Source organism: Arctopsyche grandis, chromosome 11 (genome assembly GCF_051622035.1).
Source record: "Arctopsyche grandis isolate Sample6627 chromosome 11, ASM5162203v2, whole genome shotgun sequence".
NCBI classification, from domain to species: Eukaryota; Metazoa; Arthropoda; class Insecta; order Trichoptera; family Hydropsychidae; genus Arctopsyche; species Arctopsyche grandis.
The window spans coordinates 7,502,263-7,526,202 of NC_135365.1; the positions used below are offsets into that span (position 1 = coordinate 7,502,263).

A 23,940-nucleotide genomic window follows, 5' to 3' on the forward strand; every position below is an offset into this window, starting at 1 on the left:
ATATGTGTGAACGATTTTTTTTACTACGATTTCCGCGTATCGCACACAAAATATATCATTTCGATACATATATAATCCTAATTGCGAAAAAACATTTATAAAAACATTATATAATTCTATTTTCATGCATATGATACTTCACCAAAATGAAAATTAGGATATGTATGTAATAATGAAATATAAAATGCTTAGTACTGTGAAATCCAGAGATTGGATTCCTGAATATGGATAACTTCAAAATCAATGAAAAGATTAAGGGAAGGAAAATTTTTGATATGTGGAAAGTCTGTAGCAGTGTTTCAAACATCCCCCAAATATTTCTACTCCTTTCAGCGTTACTGTAAAATCTTTCAGTCCTGATTGTGAGCAATGAAAAACGAATTGCGAGGGGGCACGTGCGCGCTGACCGGTTCACTTCAGTCGGAACAATAATTGCGAGCGGAGCGCTCGTGCATAGGAAATAACCGCTCGCATGTGCCGTAGAAAGTGGTGAGTGAAGAAGAAGGAGGAGGGCCGGGATTCGCGTGTGATGGTGGCGCCATGTTAGAAACAGACAGCCAACTCTCCCTAGTCGAGAGGAAGAAGCGTCAGTGGGCGCAGGAGAGAGGTTAGTCCCCTCCGTAACGAAGGCACTACCCCGCACATCATTAGTAAGTCAGCTTTTTATTTTAATTTCATTCATTCATAAAAGGGGAGGAGAGGTTATTTCAAGTTGGCACCTTAAATATCAATTTATAGTTATTTTGCACAATTTCATACATTCTACTGAATTTTATGAATAATTTAAACATATTATTCAGTTTTTATTTCCAAGCTGAAAAACAACGAACATGCTCGTATTTGTACAGCGCATAGACATAAACTCGAACATTTGAATGAAAGGTGTCAACGCGCGACGATTTGAGCAGTAGTTGATTTTTCGATCGCTTTATTCAAAGCGAATAATATAATTAAACAATAAATAATAATACAAGCGCATTTATGTAGTTATTTACATTTGTTATATAAGAAATAGTATAACAATTAAAATAATTTTAAATATAGCATTTGAACATAACCTCTACTCCCACATTTTGATTTGTTATCATTTTGTGTGTGAATGTCAACCATGCCTAAACACTTCATTAATCGACCTAAACATTCATTTAAACAATTTATCTATACATAGATGACTTTACTGAAAAAAAATACAAACATGGCTAAATATTATATGTACATACATATGTATGTAATATAGATCAGCCAATTACTGTAATCTTTCTAATTTCTGAAAAATAAAACTATTTATAGATAAGCTTGAAAACATTTTTTGTCATATAACCCCTAAAAGCAATCCATTTTATCACTAATAAACATCAGATAAGCTACAAAAGCACATACCAGAGTCTTATCAAAATTATGCGAGTAAAAGCTTTCAAATTAAGTTACGTGAGTTTTTTATGATAACTTGCATGCTTCTGGCTAGTAGTGGAATGCGTATTCTAAACGTAACCCTTTTCCAAGTTCCCAGTGGTATTAAAACAGCTTATATTTCATTGTGCATATGATAATATGTGTTCGTATGTGGTATGTATGTACAAAGTACATATGTATATTTAATTGAAAACCTTTTAACACACGATATTACGCCATTACGTATTTTTAGTAGCTAATGGGAAAACTCACAGTTATGTCATATGCCCTAATTTAAGGCCTCGCCTTGCGAAAGGTATCAATTACTTTTGAAATTATTTCATTACTCATTAAACCCATTCCTACTGAGTTGGCATGTAATTCATTCCAGTGAAATTTATTTTCATTATATGTATTATATGTATGTATGTATATTTGAATTTATAATTATTTTCGCTCCGCATTTTGCACGCAATTCCCTCTCGTACACTCCGCTGTGATCTACTTATTTATATTTATTATGATTATAAACATGGAAAATGTTATTTACCGTCTGCAAAATGTGTAAGCTCGCCTAGTTTGGAATCGGTAATGAGCGCGCAAACGTTGTGTTCGGTACTAGACCGTAACATTTTTCATAATAATTTATGGAATATATTTCGTAAAATGGTGTGCGTTTAATTAATAAGAATCACTCCAAGTGCTATAATTAAGTAGCACGAGCTAATTAGAACTGGGAAGTTATAGGAAATATACTTGCATACATAGATCATTATCCTTGGAATCCCGAATCAACAACCCATGTCGAATAACGCAGCCTATTATTATAATTTATATACATATAAGACTGTATATGGGGTCAATATCAGGTCTAATAGTATTTACAGTGGACTTTAACCTCCGGTTGATATGCATATGCTAAGCTCTGCGTTTATTTGTGTCACGTATCCGGTCATTTCACCGTGGACATTTCACCGCGTGACATTTTCACCGTAGGGATCGATTAGCCGGTTGTTTAAGTCCGATTTACACAGCGGCAGTTTATCATACATTGAAAATTCGGGGCCCCCGAATCTTGGGGGCCCCGAAATGGTCCTTTTCTACCAAAATTTACAACTTATAAATTATTATCATTGTCCACAATACGTTCGTAAGCCAAGAAAAAATGAAATTAATACCAATAATAATATATATATATAAAAACCGACTATCGCTAAATATGTATGTTTGTATGTATCGGACGATCAACCAGTATGGAGAATCAATCACAGCCGAGTAATCGAGACGCCGGGAAGCGTAATAGTGGGCCCCTAGAGCACACACACACACTCACACATTAATTCATCATTTCGAACGGGTTAGATTGCTAAGTGTATAATGTGCCACTTTTATTACGATTAATATTACGTGCGCATGCGCCTATAAATTACCTTAATATACATTATACTACATATAACTTTATAACTACATATATTTTTATTTGTGTTTCAATTCCCTTTTGAAACCACCCGTTGAAATCAACGGGCACAACACTAGTTTTATATGGTATTTTAAAAAAGTAATTATTTTATTCCAAAAACTGTTAGTTTTTCAAATACATATAGTAAATAGATAAAAAAATATGGTTTTGTAAAATGCTAATGAAAAACCTGAAATACTGAAAAGCGTGGTAAAAAACGATGATAGCATTTTTTTACTGAAGTGTGGGCCTTAAATTTCAAATGCGCCTGGGGCCCCCTATTAACTGGATCTGCCACTGGATTTACTATATACGTATTTTCAAAATTGGCAGCTATACAAGTAAGCTTTTCTCAAACGTTACTATAGCGACAACCTCGCTGTATTGTCTTTAGAAGTGTGACATATTATTTTCAAAATCGAGATTGGAAGCACTACAGTTGCGCATTATTTAGACGAGTTGTTGTGAAATATAATTTTATTAAATGTTTTATATTTTCGAGATGTAGTGATATTTTACAATCCATCATGACATTGTTATCAGTTGAAGTCGAGCTGATATTTTGGAGTCCTACACAGTGTAGTATCCAAACACATACAAAACACTATTTTAGATGTTCCTATTACTATGTAGCGTGAACTTGTAGAGGAGTTTTCGAGATCGGAGTGAAAGACGCAGCAATAGTAGTAGAGGTAGTTTATTGTTCTTGATACGTCGGCCTGCCAACTACGAATGAAGCACGGACCAGGATCGTCTATAATATATACACAGCGGGTACTCTCAAAGGGCCGGGCCACACCGTGCGACTTGCGAGCGACTTGGTTGAGGGCGACCAGACCAATGCATGCAGGTAGATGGGACATGTTACACCCGTCAACTTTTTTGTCGCACACATTTCCATACATTTTTTCGTGTCGCGCAACTAGTTGGCCGACAAAGTTGCACGGTGCGGCCCGGCCCAAAGTCTCAACACAGAGAAGTCGATGATTCGCGAGACCATATTGGCTGTTGTATACAGCCTGTTCATACGTCGAGGCCAATTTAGCGCCAACGCGAGATCAGGTGATCAAAAGTAGTAGACCAGTGGTCGGCGAGCACCAATCATCTAATCTCTACGTTACACGATTTTACTATAGTAGTAAATCTCAAATAGTAACAAAACGGGGTCCACTTTACGGCACGAACTTTGAGTTGATTTTTCGAGTTTTCAAACAAAACAGCTTTAAATATTACAAAGATACACCGAACGCTAAACGTCAACTGAAATATGTGTGTGTGTGCTGGAATGTAAATACACAATGATTGCATTGCTATAAAACTTCAATCATCTTATTTACACCAAGCAGACCGCTTTCAGCTTATATTATATATCAACTTTTTTACAAAAGCAGACAAACCGCGATATGTACTGTAGGTTTGCAATCTTTGTTTTGGAACGATTGAGGCTTGTTTAGAAACTATTTGATAACAAGGCTAATGCAACAATCATACACACATAACTGATAAAATTGATGACACGAACAACCGAATTGTTAGATCAATATTTTGGATTCACAACAAATCAAATGTGACTCACGAGGACAACACGCGACATTTGCTCAAGGAAAGCTATCCTACGTATAAAACTAAATTTATTACACCAATCTGTATCTATATTTATAATAAATATGTGGTATCACGCCAAATTCATAGTAGTCCTAGCTATCTATGTTAAATTGATAATGTCATCATCATCATCATCATTCACCATGAATGAAGGCCTCCCCGACACGCTTCCATTCGTCTCTATTTTGCGCAACTCTCATCCTTCTCACCCTAAGCATTTTTTAAAATTTCGTTCACCTACCTTCCTTGTGGCTTTCCTTTCATCCTTTCAGCTTTTCCGGTCGTTCCAGCACTTCCTTTGTCACCATTCTTCTATTAATAAAGACGTTACCCACCCATTGACATTTACATAAATCTCTTCACTTTCTCCACTATATCCACTACCTTTTTATACTTCTCACCAATGTATTCCGTTTCCTATCTCTCCTCGTTATGCCGAACATATAGCGTTCCACACTTATTTGAATGCATTGGACTTTGTGTAACATTTTGGCGTTCAATGTCCAAGTTTCACATCCATTTCCAGCAGCATGGCTCGGTGGTTGGGCTTTTGCCTAGCGCCAAGTGTCGCCGGGTTCGATCCCGTGAGTTCACCTAGATTGAAAAGAATTTATTCTGAGTATATTATCTGCAATACTGCTGGTCAGACTTGGATATTTGTGACTCCATGTCAATCGTTTCCTATCAGAATTTGACAATATTTTGGATTTCATTGTTGAAACGGTTCCTCCATTAAATTGGCTAAAAACCCATCCTACTCTACTATGTCACCACTATTTGAGTATGATTTAAGTACAATAAAATTTATGTAAAAGTTTAAAATTCAAAGACATCTCGTTAATTTCGAAGTGTCTTTTAATTCAGTGATTTATGTAATAAAAAATGTTGCATTATTTGTAATTGGCCAGGAAGGCGCTTTGGGGTTTACCTGTTAGGCCTTCCTGATATATATGTACATATATATAAAATAAATACGCCACGTTAAATTGCAAACCAAGAATTTCTCGTTGGATTCATCTTTTCAAAGAGCTGTTTTTCGTGTTTCACTTTCATATAAATAAAATAAAATAAGCCAAAACTTTGAGCCTTTTTGATTGAAAAATTTAGATTTTCCCAAGTTTGCTCTATTTTTATAATATATTTTTAGTATATTGAATAATTCAAAATCTATTCATCACGAAATCGTCAACTTGAAAACGACAAATTGCGAAAGTATCCACTTCGCGTGTTTTCAAGCGACTTAAAATAATTCAATTACTTATGAATAGAATTAAGACAGTCAAAAGAATGCTCTGTCCGTCATTTTTGACGACACTTTTCAATAGTACGAATAAAAAAATAGGTATGATAATTTTTAAGTGTATATGGAATATAAATGATACATACATATTTATATGGAGCATATGGAGAAAGTCGAAACGGAACGGTTCTCAAACCGCTCGGTGCGATTTAATTATATTTTATCAATTACCATTATTATTTTTAATATTATTGCATGCACGTAAAAGGAGCAACGGTTGTTTTAGCGTGCCGCTCGATAATTAAATAAAATAATATAAATGAAAATGATGGTCGCATTTGATGGGCGCTTAATGACGAATCCAGTTATAAAATATAGAGAGCGTTCATCGATTTTTAATCGTGCTATGCATTACAGAACAGTTACACAAATAAAATGGCACGCAAAGCGTAACAGCATGACGCAATACGAACATTTGTACATATGTTAAATAAATGAACATATCAAAACTGACCGACTCATCGACTCAATTCTACAATATACGATGAACCAAAGATCTTCAACTGTACTCCATGTTAATATGAACCATTTTATATAATCTTCCATTGGCAATTGGTATAATCCAATTCTTATATTGGGGTTTCAAGATGAAATTCTTACTTTCTTGGTTGACCTTTTTCGCCCTTCTGTTCAAAGCATGGTAAATGTTAGTTGTGTAGTTGTGATGACTAGAGGTAGGATAGTCACAGTGCTATCCATTGTTCCATTGTTGTAAATCCTTTGTAAAAAAGGTTCGGCAAACCTTTAACAATGCATTTACAACCTTTGAACAATACGCGGCACCTTCTGGGTCCGGTGACTAGTGATGACTAAAGGGCGGATAGGGAGCGTGCTTTTTCCAGGAATCAGGGCGTTTTGGAATCTATTTACAAAGCTAGAGTGCAAAAAAAAGGTTCATGAAAATGAACAATGCACCGCGAACAATAAACAAAGAACGGCACGCTTCCGGTCCTACCTCTACCCATTACATATATAAATCAAATGTTGTCTTTTTCCACTATCAACGTAAACATGTCCTTGGGACATGCACTATTTTTTTTCAGTCAGAAGGATAATTTTGGCCCTCACGGGTCATAGCAAATATTCAACGTTAATATTAGATATCCATTGATTTGATATTACATAATAATTACAATCACTATTATCGATCCCTTCTTTATTTATTTATACTTTGGGAAAGGCGGCATAGCCGATAGACCCAATTTTTTTTTTAATATTTTCCCAAGTTGCCGTATTCGATTTCCCAATATTCAATATTCACCAGCCCCAGAGCGACTTCTATGGTAAACTTGTAAATATATAAATTTATATTTTTAAATTAATATTCAAATACTGGTGACATAGTGGATAAGACGGTTATTGCCAATTTGATAAGGAACCGTTTCAACAATGAAATCAGATAAATTGGCAAACTCTGATAGGAAATGATAGACTTGGAATCTCAAACATTCAAGTCTGACCAGCAGCACTACGATTAATACTCGGAATGCATTATTTTCAATTGAAGCAACCCACGGGATTGAACCCGGCGATCTCTCGGCACTAGGCAAAAACCTAACAACGGAGCCATGCTGCTGGCAATGGATGTGAAACTTGGACATTGAACGCCAAATTGTTATACAAAGTCCAATGCACTTAAAGAAGTGTGGAACGCTAAGAGGAACAAGAGGAACAAGCTTCTACTCCCGTATCCTGCCCGCGCACAGTAAGCAAGGCTGTACGACAAAAAGAGAGATAATTTCACCGCATGCCACTCATATATATTATATATACATAGTACCGTTTACTATGTAATACATTCTTTTTGATCTTTCGATTTTCGATCTTTGCTTTCCGATATTTGCTTTTTCGATCTTTCGATTTTCGATGCCGTGATGTAGACCCCACGTTTGGCATAACGAGGAGAGATAGGAAACGGAATACATTGGTTTGAAGTACATATAACAAGGTACTTCTCTGTAGATGGTATTAACACAAACACCAAGCTATGGTTATGGTTAAATGTTCAAAAATATTCTTGTTTAAAAAATAATTTTAATTTTATAAATTATAATAACTCCTTGAAAAATATAAAGCAATTATCCAACTCGGCCACTGAAGAGACCATTTTTTTTTCATTTATGCTATAATTACCATCCGACCCCTAATGATTACCAATATGAAAACGATGAACTTGCATAAATTGCAATTGCAAATTGCAAAAGCTTGTTGTGTGTAAAGTGAGACGACACGACAGGAAGCGATAAACTTTTGTTATGCTACAGAGGGATGCGATGGGACAAGACAAAAATTGGGAACTCATCCAACTGTCATTCAAAGACAGCTCGTAGCTTAGGATTATTTGAGTAACCGCATCGTGCCCCGTCGTATAGCTTCAATCTGCATTTAGCCTAAATTGTATACAAATATGATGAACGCTTTGGAATATGACATGACACACATCCTATTTTTGTTCCATTTTTTTTTAAATAAAAATAAATAGTTCATATTATATAATAGCCTGAGCGTTGAATACTATTTTATGCTGCGTTGATTGCCCGAAAAAAAATTACACAATTGCGTGTTTTTCGAACATGTAAATTTCACTCGAAAAAAAATGACCTTGAATATTATGTGCGAAAAACAGAAGTTAGGTCATGGAGGTCGTTCAATAAAATAACATTATTCACTATATTCATAATATATATTATGTTTTGGCTGAAAATATCATAAGCGAAGGTCAAACTATAAAGTAGTTCAAAAATATGAGTACAGTTAATGTCAATTTTGAAGATAAATCTATTTGTTTTTGTACTTTAATAAGCGTCTCGTGGATAACTAAAGACACGCTTCAAAGTTCAAAGTATGGTTAGACTATTGTATCGTGGCGAATACAAAGAAAAAATCAAGTACACTTCTGCAAATTGGCTCCACCCTGCGTGTCCGAACTTTTGATTGAAAATCTTGTGTTCGAAGGAAACTTCCACAACGGACATTTAACCGATACTACAAAATATACTTATGTATGTATGTAGGTACATACATACATATTTGAAATTTTAAATGAAGAAAAAACTGTATGAAATTGAATCTATCTGCATTTTATTCTATTGCAACGAGCCGGAACGGCACTCCGGTCCAATTTGGCTACAATTAAATTACATAAAGCATCGTTTAATTGATTTCTGAGATTGTTATACTTTTACCGCTACGCTAATTGTCGCTCTTTTCGAATAACAAACAGTTGTACAAAATGCACCAGTCATTCTCCTGCCACCATTTTTTACACGCCGCTCGAAAATCGTCTGCTTTTTACACGCGAATCACAATTAATTGCGAGTAAATATGATTTTCGGTCAATTTTGCGAAACAATCGAACGCGCTCAATTGGAGACGAGTGAAACCGACTCGGGTTTTCTAATTAGGATTTTATTATCCAACGTGCGTACATTAATTGTGCGACGATTAATTATACATACATACATAAAACAGACAAGGTGTATATTATAAATCAGGCTTATTATCATTTTATGCGATTGCATATCAAACTAGTTCATTTACCGGAAACTTTCGCCGGTGCTTGTATTTATTTTTTAACAGTGTTAACCCTTTCCGGACGGAATTGTGTTTGATTGGTGATGTTTATCTGGGTGGAATAAATTTAAAAGTAAAAAATTGGAAAACGACATGATTAATTGCATTACATATTAGAAAGTGTGCAAATTGTGTGGAAAATCAGTTTAATCTTAATAAATTAAATTCAGTTCGATGAGTCATTTTTTGGACAGAAATTAGTAGTGGAATAAGATTTAACGTGTTTGCAAAAAAATATGATAAAACCTAAAATTATTCCTTATTCGTGAATTTACATGCAGGATTCGATTCGTGAAGGAATATGTGATACTTGGCAATGTAACTGATTTGTCATTCGGTGAACATTTTATTTTATTTTATTTAGATAGTTGATAGATTATTATAGATAGACCAGGAAGACCTAACAGGTGGACCCCAATGCGCCTTCTTACACGACTAATTACAAACATTGCAGCATTTTTATTACATAAATCGCTGTATTTCGGAAGGCTGAAGAACACGAAGTTGACAATTAATTAATTCATGAATTAATCCATAATCTATGGATTTAGACTTGTACATAAATTTTTACATATTCTACATATATCAAATTCAGATATTTGCGACATAGCGGGTAGGATGGTTTTTGCCAATTTGATGGAGGAACCGTTTCAACAATGAAATCAGATAAATTGGCAAACTCTGATTATAAACGATCGACTTGGAATCACAAATATCCAAGTCTGAACAGCAGTATTAAAGATTAGCACGGGATCAAACCCGGTAACATAAACGCAACCACCGAGCCATAGACTCGACATACACTCGACCTAAGCATACTAACCATACCAACTGTACATGCACTCTTCTGAGTTTGAAAACTAAATCTAGTATTCTAGTCAAAGTATCGTATCGTCAATAACAAATAAATAAAAAACTCCGTATGATATAACATGTTTTAATTAACTAAGCTCATCTTGGTTTTGTGGTTATTTTACGACATTGTCGAACCTGGGTTGCGATTTGGCACCGATTGGAGCATGTTGGTATATTCCACTTTCCTTCCTTCCCGCCCATCATAATAAATAGCCGTGTCTAAAATCACACTATCATTTCACCCCTACTACCCCCCTATAGTTTAAAAATCCCATACGTCAAATAAATCTCGTCAGATTGCTAAACGACTAATGTATGAAATTTTATTTTATTTTATACATATTTTTTTCTCATACTAAGTATATAACAGGTAAATATATAAAAATACCTAATAGGTAAATGCGCCACCCTGGCCAATTGTAAACATCGATAAATATTTTACAGAGCATCATATAAACATCTATGGAAAAATTTGACAAAAATTTTTACAGCATTTTATATATCAGCAAATTCGAGATGTTATAAACTCGAGAACTGTTTTGAACCAGTTTATTGGAACCGTTTAAATTAAATCAGATAAATTGGCAAACTCAGATAGGAAACGATTGATCTGAAGCCATATATCCAAAGTCTGGCGAGCAGCACCCGGCTAGGGAACGAACCCGTGACCACTCAGTTGAAATAATTACACGCTAACGTTAATTAATAAGTTATGGCAATAAATTAAATGGCCAGTATTTTAATCAATTTCGGTAAGTATAAAAATCAGTTTTCGGCCAGTATCTTATTAGCAAATGGTCAGTATTATATCATTAAATGTCAGTATACTCGTAAATAACTAATGGAAAGTATAAAAATCTGCATGTCGGGTGGATTTTGTCTATCAAGATCGTACCAACCTTGTGTTGATACCAAAAAAAGTAATACTGGTCATTTGTCAAAATAAAACTTACCATTTAAAATGTATACTGACCATTTAATATAAATACTAACCTTTTTATTATTTATACTGAACGATGGATACTGGCCGTTTAATATAAATACTGACCTTTCATGTTTAAATACCGACAAAAATAGACTAAAATACTTACCAGTACAATACAAGCCCTGAGTTATGCTTCTATTGTGATGAAAAAACTAAAATTCGTATTATCGGGTTTTTATTTTACAGCCTCAGATTCGTTACGTTGGCAGCTCGAGTTTACTTTGGCGATTGTTTTTTAATATTATAAGTAAATGAGCTATTTTACGATTCGAAGCTACATTATTATATTTCATTATGTAATGAAATTATAATTATGTTTTTTTTTGTTTGTGGAAATTTTATGTATATTTTTAATGATAACGTTTTCGCAATCTGAAAGAATGCTTCAATAAATTTATTATATTACAATAAAATTTTGTTTCGTCGAGAAAGTGAATGAGGAATTAAGTAGGTTGGTCGGATTTTTAATTTGATAGATCTGTCAACGATCCTACTACATTTTTTTCATCCTCTTCCTTCCCTGATATACCCAATCCTTATTTTCTTATACATATTAAGTAAGCGTATCCGAATATAACCATTCTTTCAGCATATTTCTCTATATTATACATACCAGTTTCTTTTGTTTGCTATGTAGCGTGACTCGTTGCAGTCATTGAACACAAAGTGAGTTTTCTCTGGAATGGCTTTTCGAAGGCTATCAATCACCATAAAATAATATTTTGTATGTATTTGTACAATCTTTTAACGGAAACAAAATCGCACCGGTTTGATTCTAATTAATGGTGTATCTTCAACGAATATAAAAAATCGCAGCCGCCAAGTGTGCGATGCAAAATTGCATGTAAAAATATAATTGTACTATAATTTGTATCAAAATTATGCTATTAGAGTGAGATTGAGCCAACGTGTCGTATTGTAACAGAATGAACTGAGCCAGAAGGAAATTGATAATTTCAAATGAGTCAACAACACTTCTCGTTTCCTCCACACTATCAATTATGGTTTGTCGTTCAAAATTGTTGCGTGGAAAGGCTCAAAATCTAAAATGTTTCTTTTCATGTTGTTTTATAATCTAATTGTTTCGTTTATCGTTAAAATGTAGACCGCCAACTCCACCCGTGCAATACCGAGCGTTCACAGTCTGCTGAATGCGTAATAGTTCCAAACAACAACAACCAATTATAATAATTAGATTTATAATCTGATTTGCATTTCGATATTTGACCACCAGACCGTGACCGGATTTCGGCAAATTGAAAAACTTTTTTGCATACGTTCATGGCCACGATAATTTAAAAAATAAATTTCCAGCAATACCTGGACATTTTTTTTTATTGTTTCACTTTATTTCTTTCACTGACCTTAAAAAGGGTCAGGTCGTTCTACGGTCAACTTGTAAACCAACGACCGCATAAAGAAATGCTTTCATGCTAGCAAATATGCATAGATAACACTTAATAATCTGAATTTCCAAGTTTTTATGTAAAATTTTTAGCATTTTTTCGTTTTAATGTATTCAAGAAATACATATATATCTAGAATTTTGAAAACAGGGTTGTCAAAACTAAAGTATCTGTAGGTATAGATAGGTACATAAGTATTATGTACATAGGTCGAAATCTCTTTTAGGGGTGTCATAACTTATGACTCATAAGTAAGGAAAGGCGGTCAGGATGCTTTTGCCCAAAAAATGGGTTCACTATTGTCAATTTCTATTGTCAACCTTTTTTTTGCTCTCTAGCTTTGTAGGACAATAGTTAACCCTTTTTCTTGAGAAATAGAAACTCCACCGCCGAAGACTAGTCAAGTAGACTTAGGTTAAGGATCGGGGTACTATTGTCAATTTCTAAGAAAAATCATTTTTGCTTTCTTTCTTTGAACACAGATGGAACGGTCTATTGTTATTTGCAAATGCCCCGATCGCTAGCCAAAGTCTAGTCATAAGTAAATGATGGAGTCTAATTAGTACAAATTGTTTTTGCTATTATTTACTTTGTCGAAAATCTTTTTTCACAAGCTTTTATTGCTCTCTTGCATTCAACATTGCTAGAACGTGTATTATTATTTGCCATTGCCAATGAGCATCCGATCCCCATAAGTAGCTAAGACAAACCTGCATACGTATTGCCAATTGTATTCATTATAGATTTAAATTTCAGCTGAAATGGAGAGTCTTTGTACTCCGTGGGGACTTCCACCTCCAGCGTACAGCTTTAGCCATCAGCAGAATAGAAGTAGATATGGATCCACTCTGGAGATGAGGGAAACCTGTCCAGTATCTGCCCAACAAGATCTACTACCCAGAAGGCAGAGAAGTCCCTCGCTGCCTCCAATTTCCAACTACCAGCAAGATCAGACCAACTTTGAAACCGTCCAAAGCTCTAAACAGACCACCGTCGAAGTTCACCAAGAAACCAACAACAATGTTAAATATCGTTTTGAAGATGGCGAGGGAGAGACTTCTGGATACGCCAGCGACTGTGTGCCTCAATCGTCACCAGAATTTTGGCAAAACAAGCAAAAGTTCCTAAACAGCTTGTCGACTAACAATAGGAATGAATGTGTCGACAATACTTTCTCAAATTATTCAGCAGAATCTAGAAATAATTTGCCTATTCCAGCGTGGCATCATAGTTCCAGGTAATATAATAGCTCAAATCTCCTGTATAACTAGATCAATACTTTTATATTCTTTTTTATAACATTTTTTACTATAATGTAAAGCGTTTAAGCCTCAAAAATATCCTAATCTCCACTCTGAACCAATGGGTTTAATTAATGTAATCAACTTTTTCAAGCTCCGTGATTTTGAATTGAACTGTGCTAACACTTTCTGGTCAGATTAATTGCCAGTAGCAGTTTCACCGGAAAGTACTGGACATCTCAATTTACCACCCACGCTGATAGGATCACTAATTACATATATTCACTCTCTTCAGATAGTCACTTTCAACAAAACACTCATCGGGTGAGGTTACACGTTCCATTTGGCCACCCCTGGTTTACATAGATACGCAGATCGGATGCGTATTTCGTAATATAAAATCGCCAATTAAGTTTGGCCTGAATCTTGCACGTAATATTTTCCACTCGAAGATTTTTATTCTCGATTCGAATCACGCGAACACTATAAACGTCTCATTGGCACATTTCGGCGAGGGGGTGACAAGGGGTTAACGATTTTTCCACAGAAAAACCAAAAAGGGGGTTAGACCGGTCTGAGTTTCGTTGTACAGTTTGCTGGACACACACGCGCCACCCTACTGACCGTTCGATTGATTTATAATTATCATTTTATGTCTTTTTGGAATCAAAGCGGTCAACAGGAGAGGTGGTCCAGGGAAGCCGAAGATCAGAGACCGCGTTGGGGAGATCGTGGAGTTGCCGCTGGACGTCTTTGGGAACCAAGAGAGCCTGGCGCTAGACTACCACAAGTAGGTATCCAAAAGTTTTTTTTTTTTTAGTGATCTTTTTGTGTGGTGAGAAGTGGAAGTGAATAAAAATAGACAGAAGTTGTATCAATACTACCAATTCTGACTCTAAGTCATCGCGAAATGACTAGAATCATCTACATATGTATGTATGTTCGGTAATACAGTGTCAAAGTTCTATAAATTAGTGCTACTATAATACATTGATAAAAATTAAGCCAAATGAATTAGAAGTCTACTTTACTTCCTTGGACAAGTAAATTTCCCATCATTTGCAGAGCTACTAAATGTGTGTTTGTGGACCAATTTAGTCAAGTGCATTAGACAAGTGGAATGTAAATCGTGCTTATTAGATGCAACTATATCATGAAGTTTATTTTAGTACAATTTTTTACAATTTATTTTTGGATTAAAAAAAGTAGGTACGCGTGGTATCTAAAGATTAGATTTCAATTAGGACTGTGGAGTCAGAGCCGGAGTCATAAAAAATTAACCGATTCCGACTCCTTTTTTTTATTATTTTCTTTAACTAAAGTACATAATACGGCATGTGTCAACTAGAGTCTCTAATTTTATTGAAGTAAATCCACTAGTAAATTGAAATTTATTTATAAAAATCAACTCGTTGAATTGCACGTATTTCGATGTTTTATGGCCAAAACCGATTGTTTCTTCCGTCTCATACTTTTTTTACAACGGTTTTCTATACTTTACTTCACTTATCGGTCTGACACTACATATATCCTTTGCCATTTTTATTTTACTGTGGGTTTTTTACTGATATTTTTTACTGAGTTATTGATTTATTTGTGTATGAAATTCGTACACTACATGTGAATGTACATATCTACTTACATTTTTAATTTATACCTATTTCATTATCAATAATTCAATAAATTGAGTTACATGTCAATTTTTATTGAATTTTTTTGTTTCCATTATTTTTTATATTTTTAAAATCGCTATTATTTTTAATATTAACGTTGACAAGAAAAGTTGATCTTACTAAAATTGTTCATGTTGGAGTCGGAGATTGGAGTCGGAGTCGGAGTCCGAGTCGAATCATAAAATACAGTCGGAGTTGGAGTCGGTAAATTTTGATATGACTCCACAATCGTCTTTCCAATATAAGCGACCTTTCGATGTGACATCCCATTAATCATCCCTCGATCCTGGACCATTTTTTCATTATAAATATTCAGGTCAATGTGCCATAATATTAAGTCACGCAAACGCATATTAACTAGAATTCATGTCTGAAACATAACCTATAATTATAATGTAATATTACATTTTGAATATTTTAATATATTCACAAATAATGACCTCGCCTGTTCTATAATACAAATATAATATAAATTAAATACACACTAATACTATAAATATATTCTTATACATACAAATGATGAAATGAATCAATGTTGAAATAGTTATTATTTTAAACACGAAATCATTCGATTAACGGAATATACATAATACTAAGCATATACATAATACTAAACGTATACGGTTCAAAGTTTTCGATTGAAACTGTTGGGCATTTAACATGAAAGTATGCGACCTGTAATAAAATTTCATACTAATAAATAGGACAATGTTCTTACATATATTCCACTTAGCCATACTGGTACTTGACTAAATCCTTGGATACGCGTAGATCAGGCTTTATTTATCATATTAGTGATAACAGTTTGCTATTAAAATCCTACTACATTTATCGACATATCGCAAACATTCTAGACGCGCACGTCAAGCTCAGTCTTGTATAGTCGGGAGTCTCACAAGGACACTTTCTGTATAGATCAACCGATTACGAGTAAGGATCATCTGACTCAAGAGAAGAGAACAATTTAGATACTTACGGGTAAGTTCCGGAAGTATGCCTTGAATCTTTTTGATCATTTTGATGGTTATGTTGTACGTCGTTTTGATATTGGATCAATGAAAACATTGGAAACCGTTCCCCTCCCCCCTACTGAAAATCTACCTCAAATACGTAACGAACTTTTATTTTAATTTTAGGTATCGGCGAGAGGTACTCCGTCTTGGGTGGAACGCAGTTTGAACCTCATAGACAATGGTGATTCGCAAATTTTGGTTTTGGACCATCAGATCAGCGGTTCCGTGAAGAGTGAAGGATCTGATTCCAGAACCATGTCGGATAATCATTCGTAAATATTATTTTTGCTTTTTATTTCTTCGTAAATACGAAAAAAAATTACACTATTTTCTGTTTTAGGAACAAATATCTTTTGGGTCAAAACGCACCTATTGAACCAACAGTGAAAGCTGAACGTGAATATAGAAGACTAAAAGCACTTGAGCTACAAGCTGCCATAGTGCAGCAGTTAGAAGATAGAGATAGGCAGAAGAGAGAAGAGAAGGAGAGGCGTATACGGGAGGAGAGGGAAGAAGATGAACGATTCAGGAAGCAACAAGAGCTAGAAAGAAAAAGACTAGAAGACGAAAGACGTATTGCTGATGAAAAGCAAAAGAGAGAGCAGAAACGAGCCGAAGCTTTGAGGCTGGCTCTGGAAAGAGCTGAACAGCAAGCCAAGTTAGAAAAAGAAAATAAGAAGAATAGACGATTCAGAGAGCAATTTGACTCGATGAGTCTCAATTCAGAATTAGATTTTCAAAAATCATCAGACAGAAGTCCAACGAAGGATACAGTAAACCAGCGCACCCTCAACGAGTCCAAGTTGATACAAAACATTTACATAGAGCAAGCGTACAGTCCTAGAAGAAAAGTAGGACAAGATCAGACACAGTACCAAGGAACAACGGAAACGAATATAGTTATGTCAAATTCTGCGAGGTTTCGCCAAGTCGAAAGTGTTACGAGTGAAACTAAGAAAGTGGAGACTCCCAGACAGAACCCCCAAGAGTCGCTGTTTCAAGGAAACCAACCGTTAAGTCTAATGCCTGAAGCTCCTTTGAGTTTAGTGCAAATACCGATAGCCCAAGAAATGTTTGCTCCCATTAATTTCGGACATGGAAGTGGTGTTCAAATGGCACTTTTAGTCCCGCCAAACATGAATAGTATATATCCTTGTGTTCATCAGCCCATAAGTATGCAATTATATAGCTCAGATCCAAATTTCCAGCAGAGAACTAACTATCACATGCATTCTCAAACAGATACAGATGAGACTTCCTCTAATAAAGACCTAGTTAATAAGATACTGACCCCCTCAAAGTATAGGAATTGCAAAGATGCGAGCACTCAAACTGATGCTGAACCTTTATCTTTGAAGAGTATAGGAATTGTAGAAGAAAAGGTAAAGCAAAGAACGAAATCCAATGAATTGTATGAAAATGCAGAGCAGAATACTTCAGAGGAAAAATTAAACAGTTTAGCGAGTAAGAAAGAAAAGCGACACCAGTCAGAAGAAAGATTGGCTAATAAGGATTTAGAAAGTAGACCTAAATGGGGAGTAAATAAACCACCTACACAGTATAAAAAACAAAGCGAAAAAGACATATTTTATACTCAAAAGCGTAAATTACGTCTGAGAAAAAGAATGCAAGAGAAAAATTATACTTCGCACTCCAGTGATGACAATAGATCTCCAAGTCCTACTCCAATACACGCTAAAAGCTCTAACGATAAGAACAGAATAAGTTTGAGTGATTACCATTGGCAAAAAAAATCGGAGAATCAAGAAAAGATACATTATCCAAGAAATTTAATAGTGGAAACGACACAAATAACTCCTTTAGAATGTGATTCCAATGGACTAGTTCACGTTGGTGAAAATAGCGTAACTACCAAAAGAACGTATGTGCAAAAGAAGAACATTATGCCCCAAAGTGGTATGAGTTTATCACAAAAATTTATGAATGATAAGTATGGCAATCCCAAATTGTGGCAAGGAAGTGATAAACCAGAAAGTATACTACCTCCAGAGTTAATAACTAGTGATAATAAAACGCGAGATGACGATTCAGGTGCTAAATTCAAAGATAAAATGGAAAATCGGAAGCGATACAACGATAACATCAATAGATCCAAACGAGATCAATCGAATTATTATAAAGATCAAGAGGCAAACCAACCAGTAGTGCTAGATCAGCTTAGATCGCTGAGGGAGAGTTTGAAGAAACAGCAACAGATTTGGGGCAAGTACGAAGCGAGGAGATCTCCTAGTCCAAAACACGAAGTCGATTTAGAAATGGAATAGAAAACGAATAGAGCACAATTTAGATTTTAATAAGTTGCACCATTTTTATTTTGTACCTAAGTAACCTTAGTAACGTTAGCTTGATTGGATTGGGTTTTGTTTGATCGATAAGACCAACTGCAGTGCTTCTAGAACTCCTACTAAAAACAATGGATGATCCGTTCGGAAAGAAAAAGGAGGTAGCTCCAGTTTTAGACCTGTCTAAGGTCACGATAAATTCACAGGAAGAGTTCCGCAGGACTTTTGAGAGAGTTCCTGACTTTAAAGTCAAGCCAGAAAAGGTATGTGACTTCAAATTAACTACATGAACACTCTAGGATCGGCTGAAGTAGCACTATATAACTCCAGGTGCGTCCCGAAGATGTAAAGGTGAGGGATGCCCTCGAAGATCAGAAGTTTAAGATCCCCAAAAAGGAGCTGAGAATGTATGAAAAGCTGGGTACCAGAGGTTTCGAAGAGAAGCAGTACACATTCATGGATCCAATACCCGTTGAAATGCAATCGTTGAAATTGGAAGATCTCTACTCTGTTTCGATAGATTGGAAGATGCTGACGTCACTCAGGCCTAAGTCTAAAGTTGAGGAAGAGTACTTCGGCAGGTTAGTAAACGCCTGTCATTTAGTTAAAGATACTTTTCTACATTGAATATACATATGTAAGTTTTGGTCTTTGTATTATTTCAGACTAGTTGAATTGGGAAAATCAGAACTCAGAACAATACACAGGGATAAAAGGGAACTCTTGATGAACACAGCAATCAGAAAGACAAAAAACCGATCAGGAGTTGTAGAAACTAGGATCATATCCTGTTCAGAATGTGGAGAAGAGTTCTGTGATGGTGTGTATTAATTTTTATAACAGTAATATGTACGTATTGCATAGTAATGCCATAGTAGAAATAAGCAGGTATGAATGTAACCGTTTTTACCATAGATATAGAATAACCATAGATGTATTCTATATCTATGGTTTTAACAGAATGTATTTAAGCATACCTTTTGATTTATAGCATGGTTTTTTTTTAAATTGTTTGTATCTTTTAGGAAAGTTATGTATCATCAACAACTATGACAGCTTGGCTAGAGTACAAGTGGAGCCAGAGAGGAAAGTTGTCAAATCGACGACAGGAAATCAAGAAGGTGGAAAATTGCGCAGGATTAAACGTAGAGTAAAAAGGAGAACGAGGAGCAAGAGTGCAGGAAATAAACAAAATACCAAAGAAAAGGGAAAAAAATCATCCGGTGCTAAAAGTGATACCGAATTATAAATTCACTATATTGACTCATTCCATTATATTCAAAAGGATCAAATATTTCACCTTGCTTTCTACTTATGGTTGCGATTAAAAATAATCAGCTCATGTCCCGTGTATAAAAAGAAGTATCGATTGGACCAGATTGGCACTGAGCCCATGCCGTACACCAGAAAGAAGTCGCTTGCTAACAATAGCTTATTATATATAATCTCGAAATTGGTGGTCCTTTTCAAATTAAAATTAAAAATTCAGAGTCAATCGAGCACAGTATGAATTTTCCCTTTATGAAGTTTACTTTAGTCTACTTAAATATTTAAACTTCGTTCACTACGTCCGTGCACTTATTATAAACTTTGATACGTCTTTGTTACAATGTACCTATAGTATACATATATGAATATTATGAAATAAAACTTACAATCGAAATACGATTTTGTGGGTTTATTATATGTTAGTTCGTTTTGCTTATGACTTTAACCTGGAAGTCCCATTTTTACTTTTCTTTTTCTTATAGTTTCGAATATTACCTGAGAGCAACCAAATCGTGAAATTAATTATATACATAATATATTTCATATGCCTGAAGAAAAAGATCTTCGATCAATGCTTTTTGCCAGTGATGACGTATGGATGTGAAACTTGGACACTGAACGCTAAGGGCCGGGCCGCACCATGCAACTTTGTCGGCCGACTAGTTGCGCGACACGAAAAAATGTATGGAAATGTGTGCGACAAACAAGTTGACGGGTGTGGCATATCCCATCTACTTGCATGCATTGGTCTGGTCGCCCTCAACCAAGTCGCACGGTGAGGCCCGGCTCTAAGGGCCGGGCCGCACCGTGAAACTTTGTCGGCCGACTAGTCGCGCGACACGAAAAAATGTATGGAAATGTGTGCGACAAACAAGTTGACGGGTGTGACATGTCCCATCTATCTGCATGCATTGGTCTGGTCGCCCTCAACCAAGTTGTTCGCGAGTTGAGCGGTGCGGCCCGGCCCTAAGATGCTACACAAAGTCCAATGCACAAAGAATTAGGGAACGCTGTATGCTGGGCATAACGAGGAAAGACAGGAAGCGTATGACAATGGTAGAGGACATAGTGGATAGAGTAAAGAGATTGAAATGGCAATGGGCGGGCCACGTGGCTAGAAGAATGGGGAAAAGAAGTGCTTGAATGGTACCCGAGAGAATGCAAAAGGGTAAAAGGAAGATCGCAGGGAAGATGGGTAGACGAAATTAGGAAAATGTGTGGGGTGAGACGAATGAGAGTTGCGCAAAAGCGTGTTGGAAAGGCCTTCATCCAACAGTGTATGGTGAATGGCTGTAAATTATGATGATAATTCATATAATAATACATCAGGCATTAAAATGTTCATTAGTTTTGAAGATTGAAAGATTGACGGTGAGCGGTGCAGCATTCAAGGAATCTAGCTTTTATAAATATGACTAGAAAAACAAAATGTATCAATTTTAAGAATATTTATTGTGAGATGGTCCCAAACTGATATATATTATATGTTACACAATAAACTTGCCAGAATAAAACAAAAATAATATCATAAATGTAGTAATAATATGAACATTGAAAAGAAATGTCTTTTTTTTAACTCGAAAAATATATTTATTATATTATATAATTTACAATGGTACCATATGCTTTTCAGAGGTTTCGTGTGTAAAAGGAAGAAAAACAATTGAATAATTATTTCATTATAATTAAATAAAAACACATTTTAACCAGGAGTGCATGCTGTTTGAATTACATACATATATTATATATTCTTATATATAAAATGCATCAACGATAAAGGCTCGAATATGCGAGATTATTTCAACGAGGAATATTGATTTGTGTTCAAAATGTCACAATGCAAAACAAACCAATCGCATGAACGAGCCTTTAAAAACAAATGAAAATTTTATTCGACTATTGTTTCATATATTTTCATTTTTTCATTTATTTTACATATACTTTATTTATTATACACATACAATAAAATAGAAATGACGACGATCGTCAAAGAAGAAAATAAGATTTAATACAAAATATATAGTCTATTTTGGAAGTGTTCATATAAAATTTTCAGGTCTCCGTAAATTTATTGCAATTACAACTATGACGATGATAAAAATGACAATGATGACAACAACAACATGCTACTCTTTAATTTTAATAAATTTTAAATAATGATATTTTTATTTTATATATGTAAATATATATTATAAATGAATATTTTTACAATTTACTTAAAACAGTATTAAGTCATACATTCTCATTCAGCGCAGGTAATAAGTACAAAAATACATCCCGTACACATGTATAATAGATATATAATGCCTTTTTTTCCGAATAGAATTCAGCGTTATGAATAAATGCGTTGAGTCTTTACACGTTACGTTACACAAATATATTTCAACGTTCAATTTTGTAGCTCGGTTTTGAAAAGTATGACGTTAATACTAAAGCGAGGGCGCGTACTAAAAGTGTGGACCGTTCAGTCTTTTCCATAGAGCTAAGTCGTAGATAAGTTTTCCCCGATCGGTGGTCTTAAATATGTAAAGTCAAAAATATGCAAAGTCAAGACTCGTTGGATGAAAAGGCTGACAGTCCGCTCTGTTTAGTACGCGTTCCGGCAAAATCTCACAACACAAAGCATATATAATAATAATGATAATAATATAACAAAAGAAAAAATTATATAAAGGAATCGACAAAACAAAATGTGAGATATATTTTTCATATTATACAAATACTTGTAAAGAATGGAAAGAACACGTACGAACGAACGTCTATATGATATAATTATTATTTTTAAGTAATATATTTTTATTTAATTTTTTTTTGTCACATTATATATCCACACACCACACAAAACAAACTTGAACAAATTAATAATAATATATATTATATATATATAAATATTGATTCGTCCAAAAACGTTACGAGTAAAATTTCACTAATCAACTTAAATAAAAATACGATAAAAATAAAAGGACACAATTCAAAAATTATTCATTACAATAAAATAAAAACGAAACTAAGGAATAGCAGCTACTAGACTGCTCATGTTTGCAAAAAAAAATATTATTAATTTTTTTTGTACATCGTATCAAAATAAAAAACAAAATAAACCTCACTTTTTAAACATCACAAGATTAATTACATTACAATCATTGATTTTTTTCTCAACCCTAGCATTATTAATTTTTACATCTATAAAAATAACAATTAATAATCACATTGCAAAATAAATCAACAGTTTAATTAACAAAGATTAATCATTTATTTATACAACGTACGTTATCAAAAAAAAAAAAAAAACAACTAAAATCCATTTGAGAAAATACTGCAAATATCAATGAAACAAAATCGAACTGAAAAAGCGAATTATTACTATTAATTATTTATTGCAGCGATTGAAAAAAGCGGAAGACTATCCATCCATTGACTACAATAGATTCATTCACAAAAATATATATATATATATATATTATAATTTTAATATGCAGCTTTCGTTCAATATGTTTTCTACTATTCATAATATATACAAATACATAATAAAACTGCGTACAATCAATTACATCAGTTAGAAAATATATCGTTACATTAACATTGTAACGAATAGACATTAACGGTATGACAACTATGATTGTTCATCTTATATATATATATACGTACGCACGAATGCATACAATTTTAAATCTATAAGCAAAAATTTGTCATCAGCATTCAGTATATGTATAAAATTCTGTTTATACAAGTGTCGCTTTAGCACGCAACGGCGTAGAAAAAATTGGTAAATGTTTTTATATTCAATTTAATTATTGCATTCCTTCTCTCGTATGATGGATACACGTGGAAATTTTGATTCGTATAACGATAGTCTAAAGTCGTTC

General features: G+C 34.4%; 2 protein-coding genes across 2 annotated transcripts; both read left to right on the plus strand.

The window, feature by feature from the left end:
- Positions 1-413: 413 nt before the first annotated feature.
- Positions 414-18,787, plus strand: LOC143919205 (uncharacterized). The gene is made up of 5 exons (XM_077441420.1): positions 414-607; positions 13,332-13,812; positions 14,489-14,606; positions 16,626-16,774; positions 16,843-18,787. The coding sequence occupies exons 1-5, from the start codon at positions 541-543 to the stop codon at positions 18,785-18,787; spliced, it is 2,760 nt and encodes a 919-aa protein (XP_077297546.1). The 5' UTR covers positions 414-540.
- Positions 18,759-20,464, plus strand: LOC143919003 (uncharacterized). The gene is made up of 4 exons (XM_077441159.1): positions 18,759-19,068; positions 19,136-19,386; positions 19,471-19,625; positions 19,831-20,464. Exons 1-4 carry the CDS (start codon positions 18,937-18,939, stop codon positions 20,052-20,054), a joined length of 762 nt encoding a protein of 253 aa, XP_077297285.1. The 5' UTR covers positions 18,759-18,936; the 3' UTR covers positions 20,055-20,464.
- Positions 20,465-23,940: the final 3,476 nt, after the last annotated feature.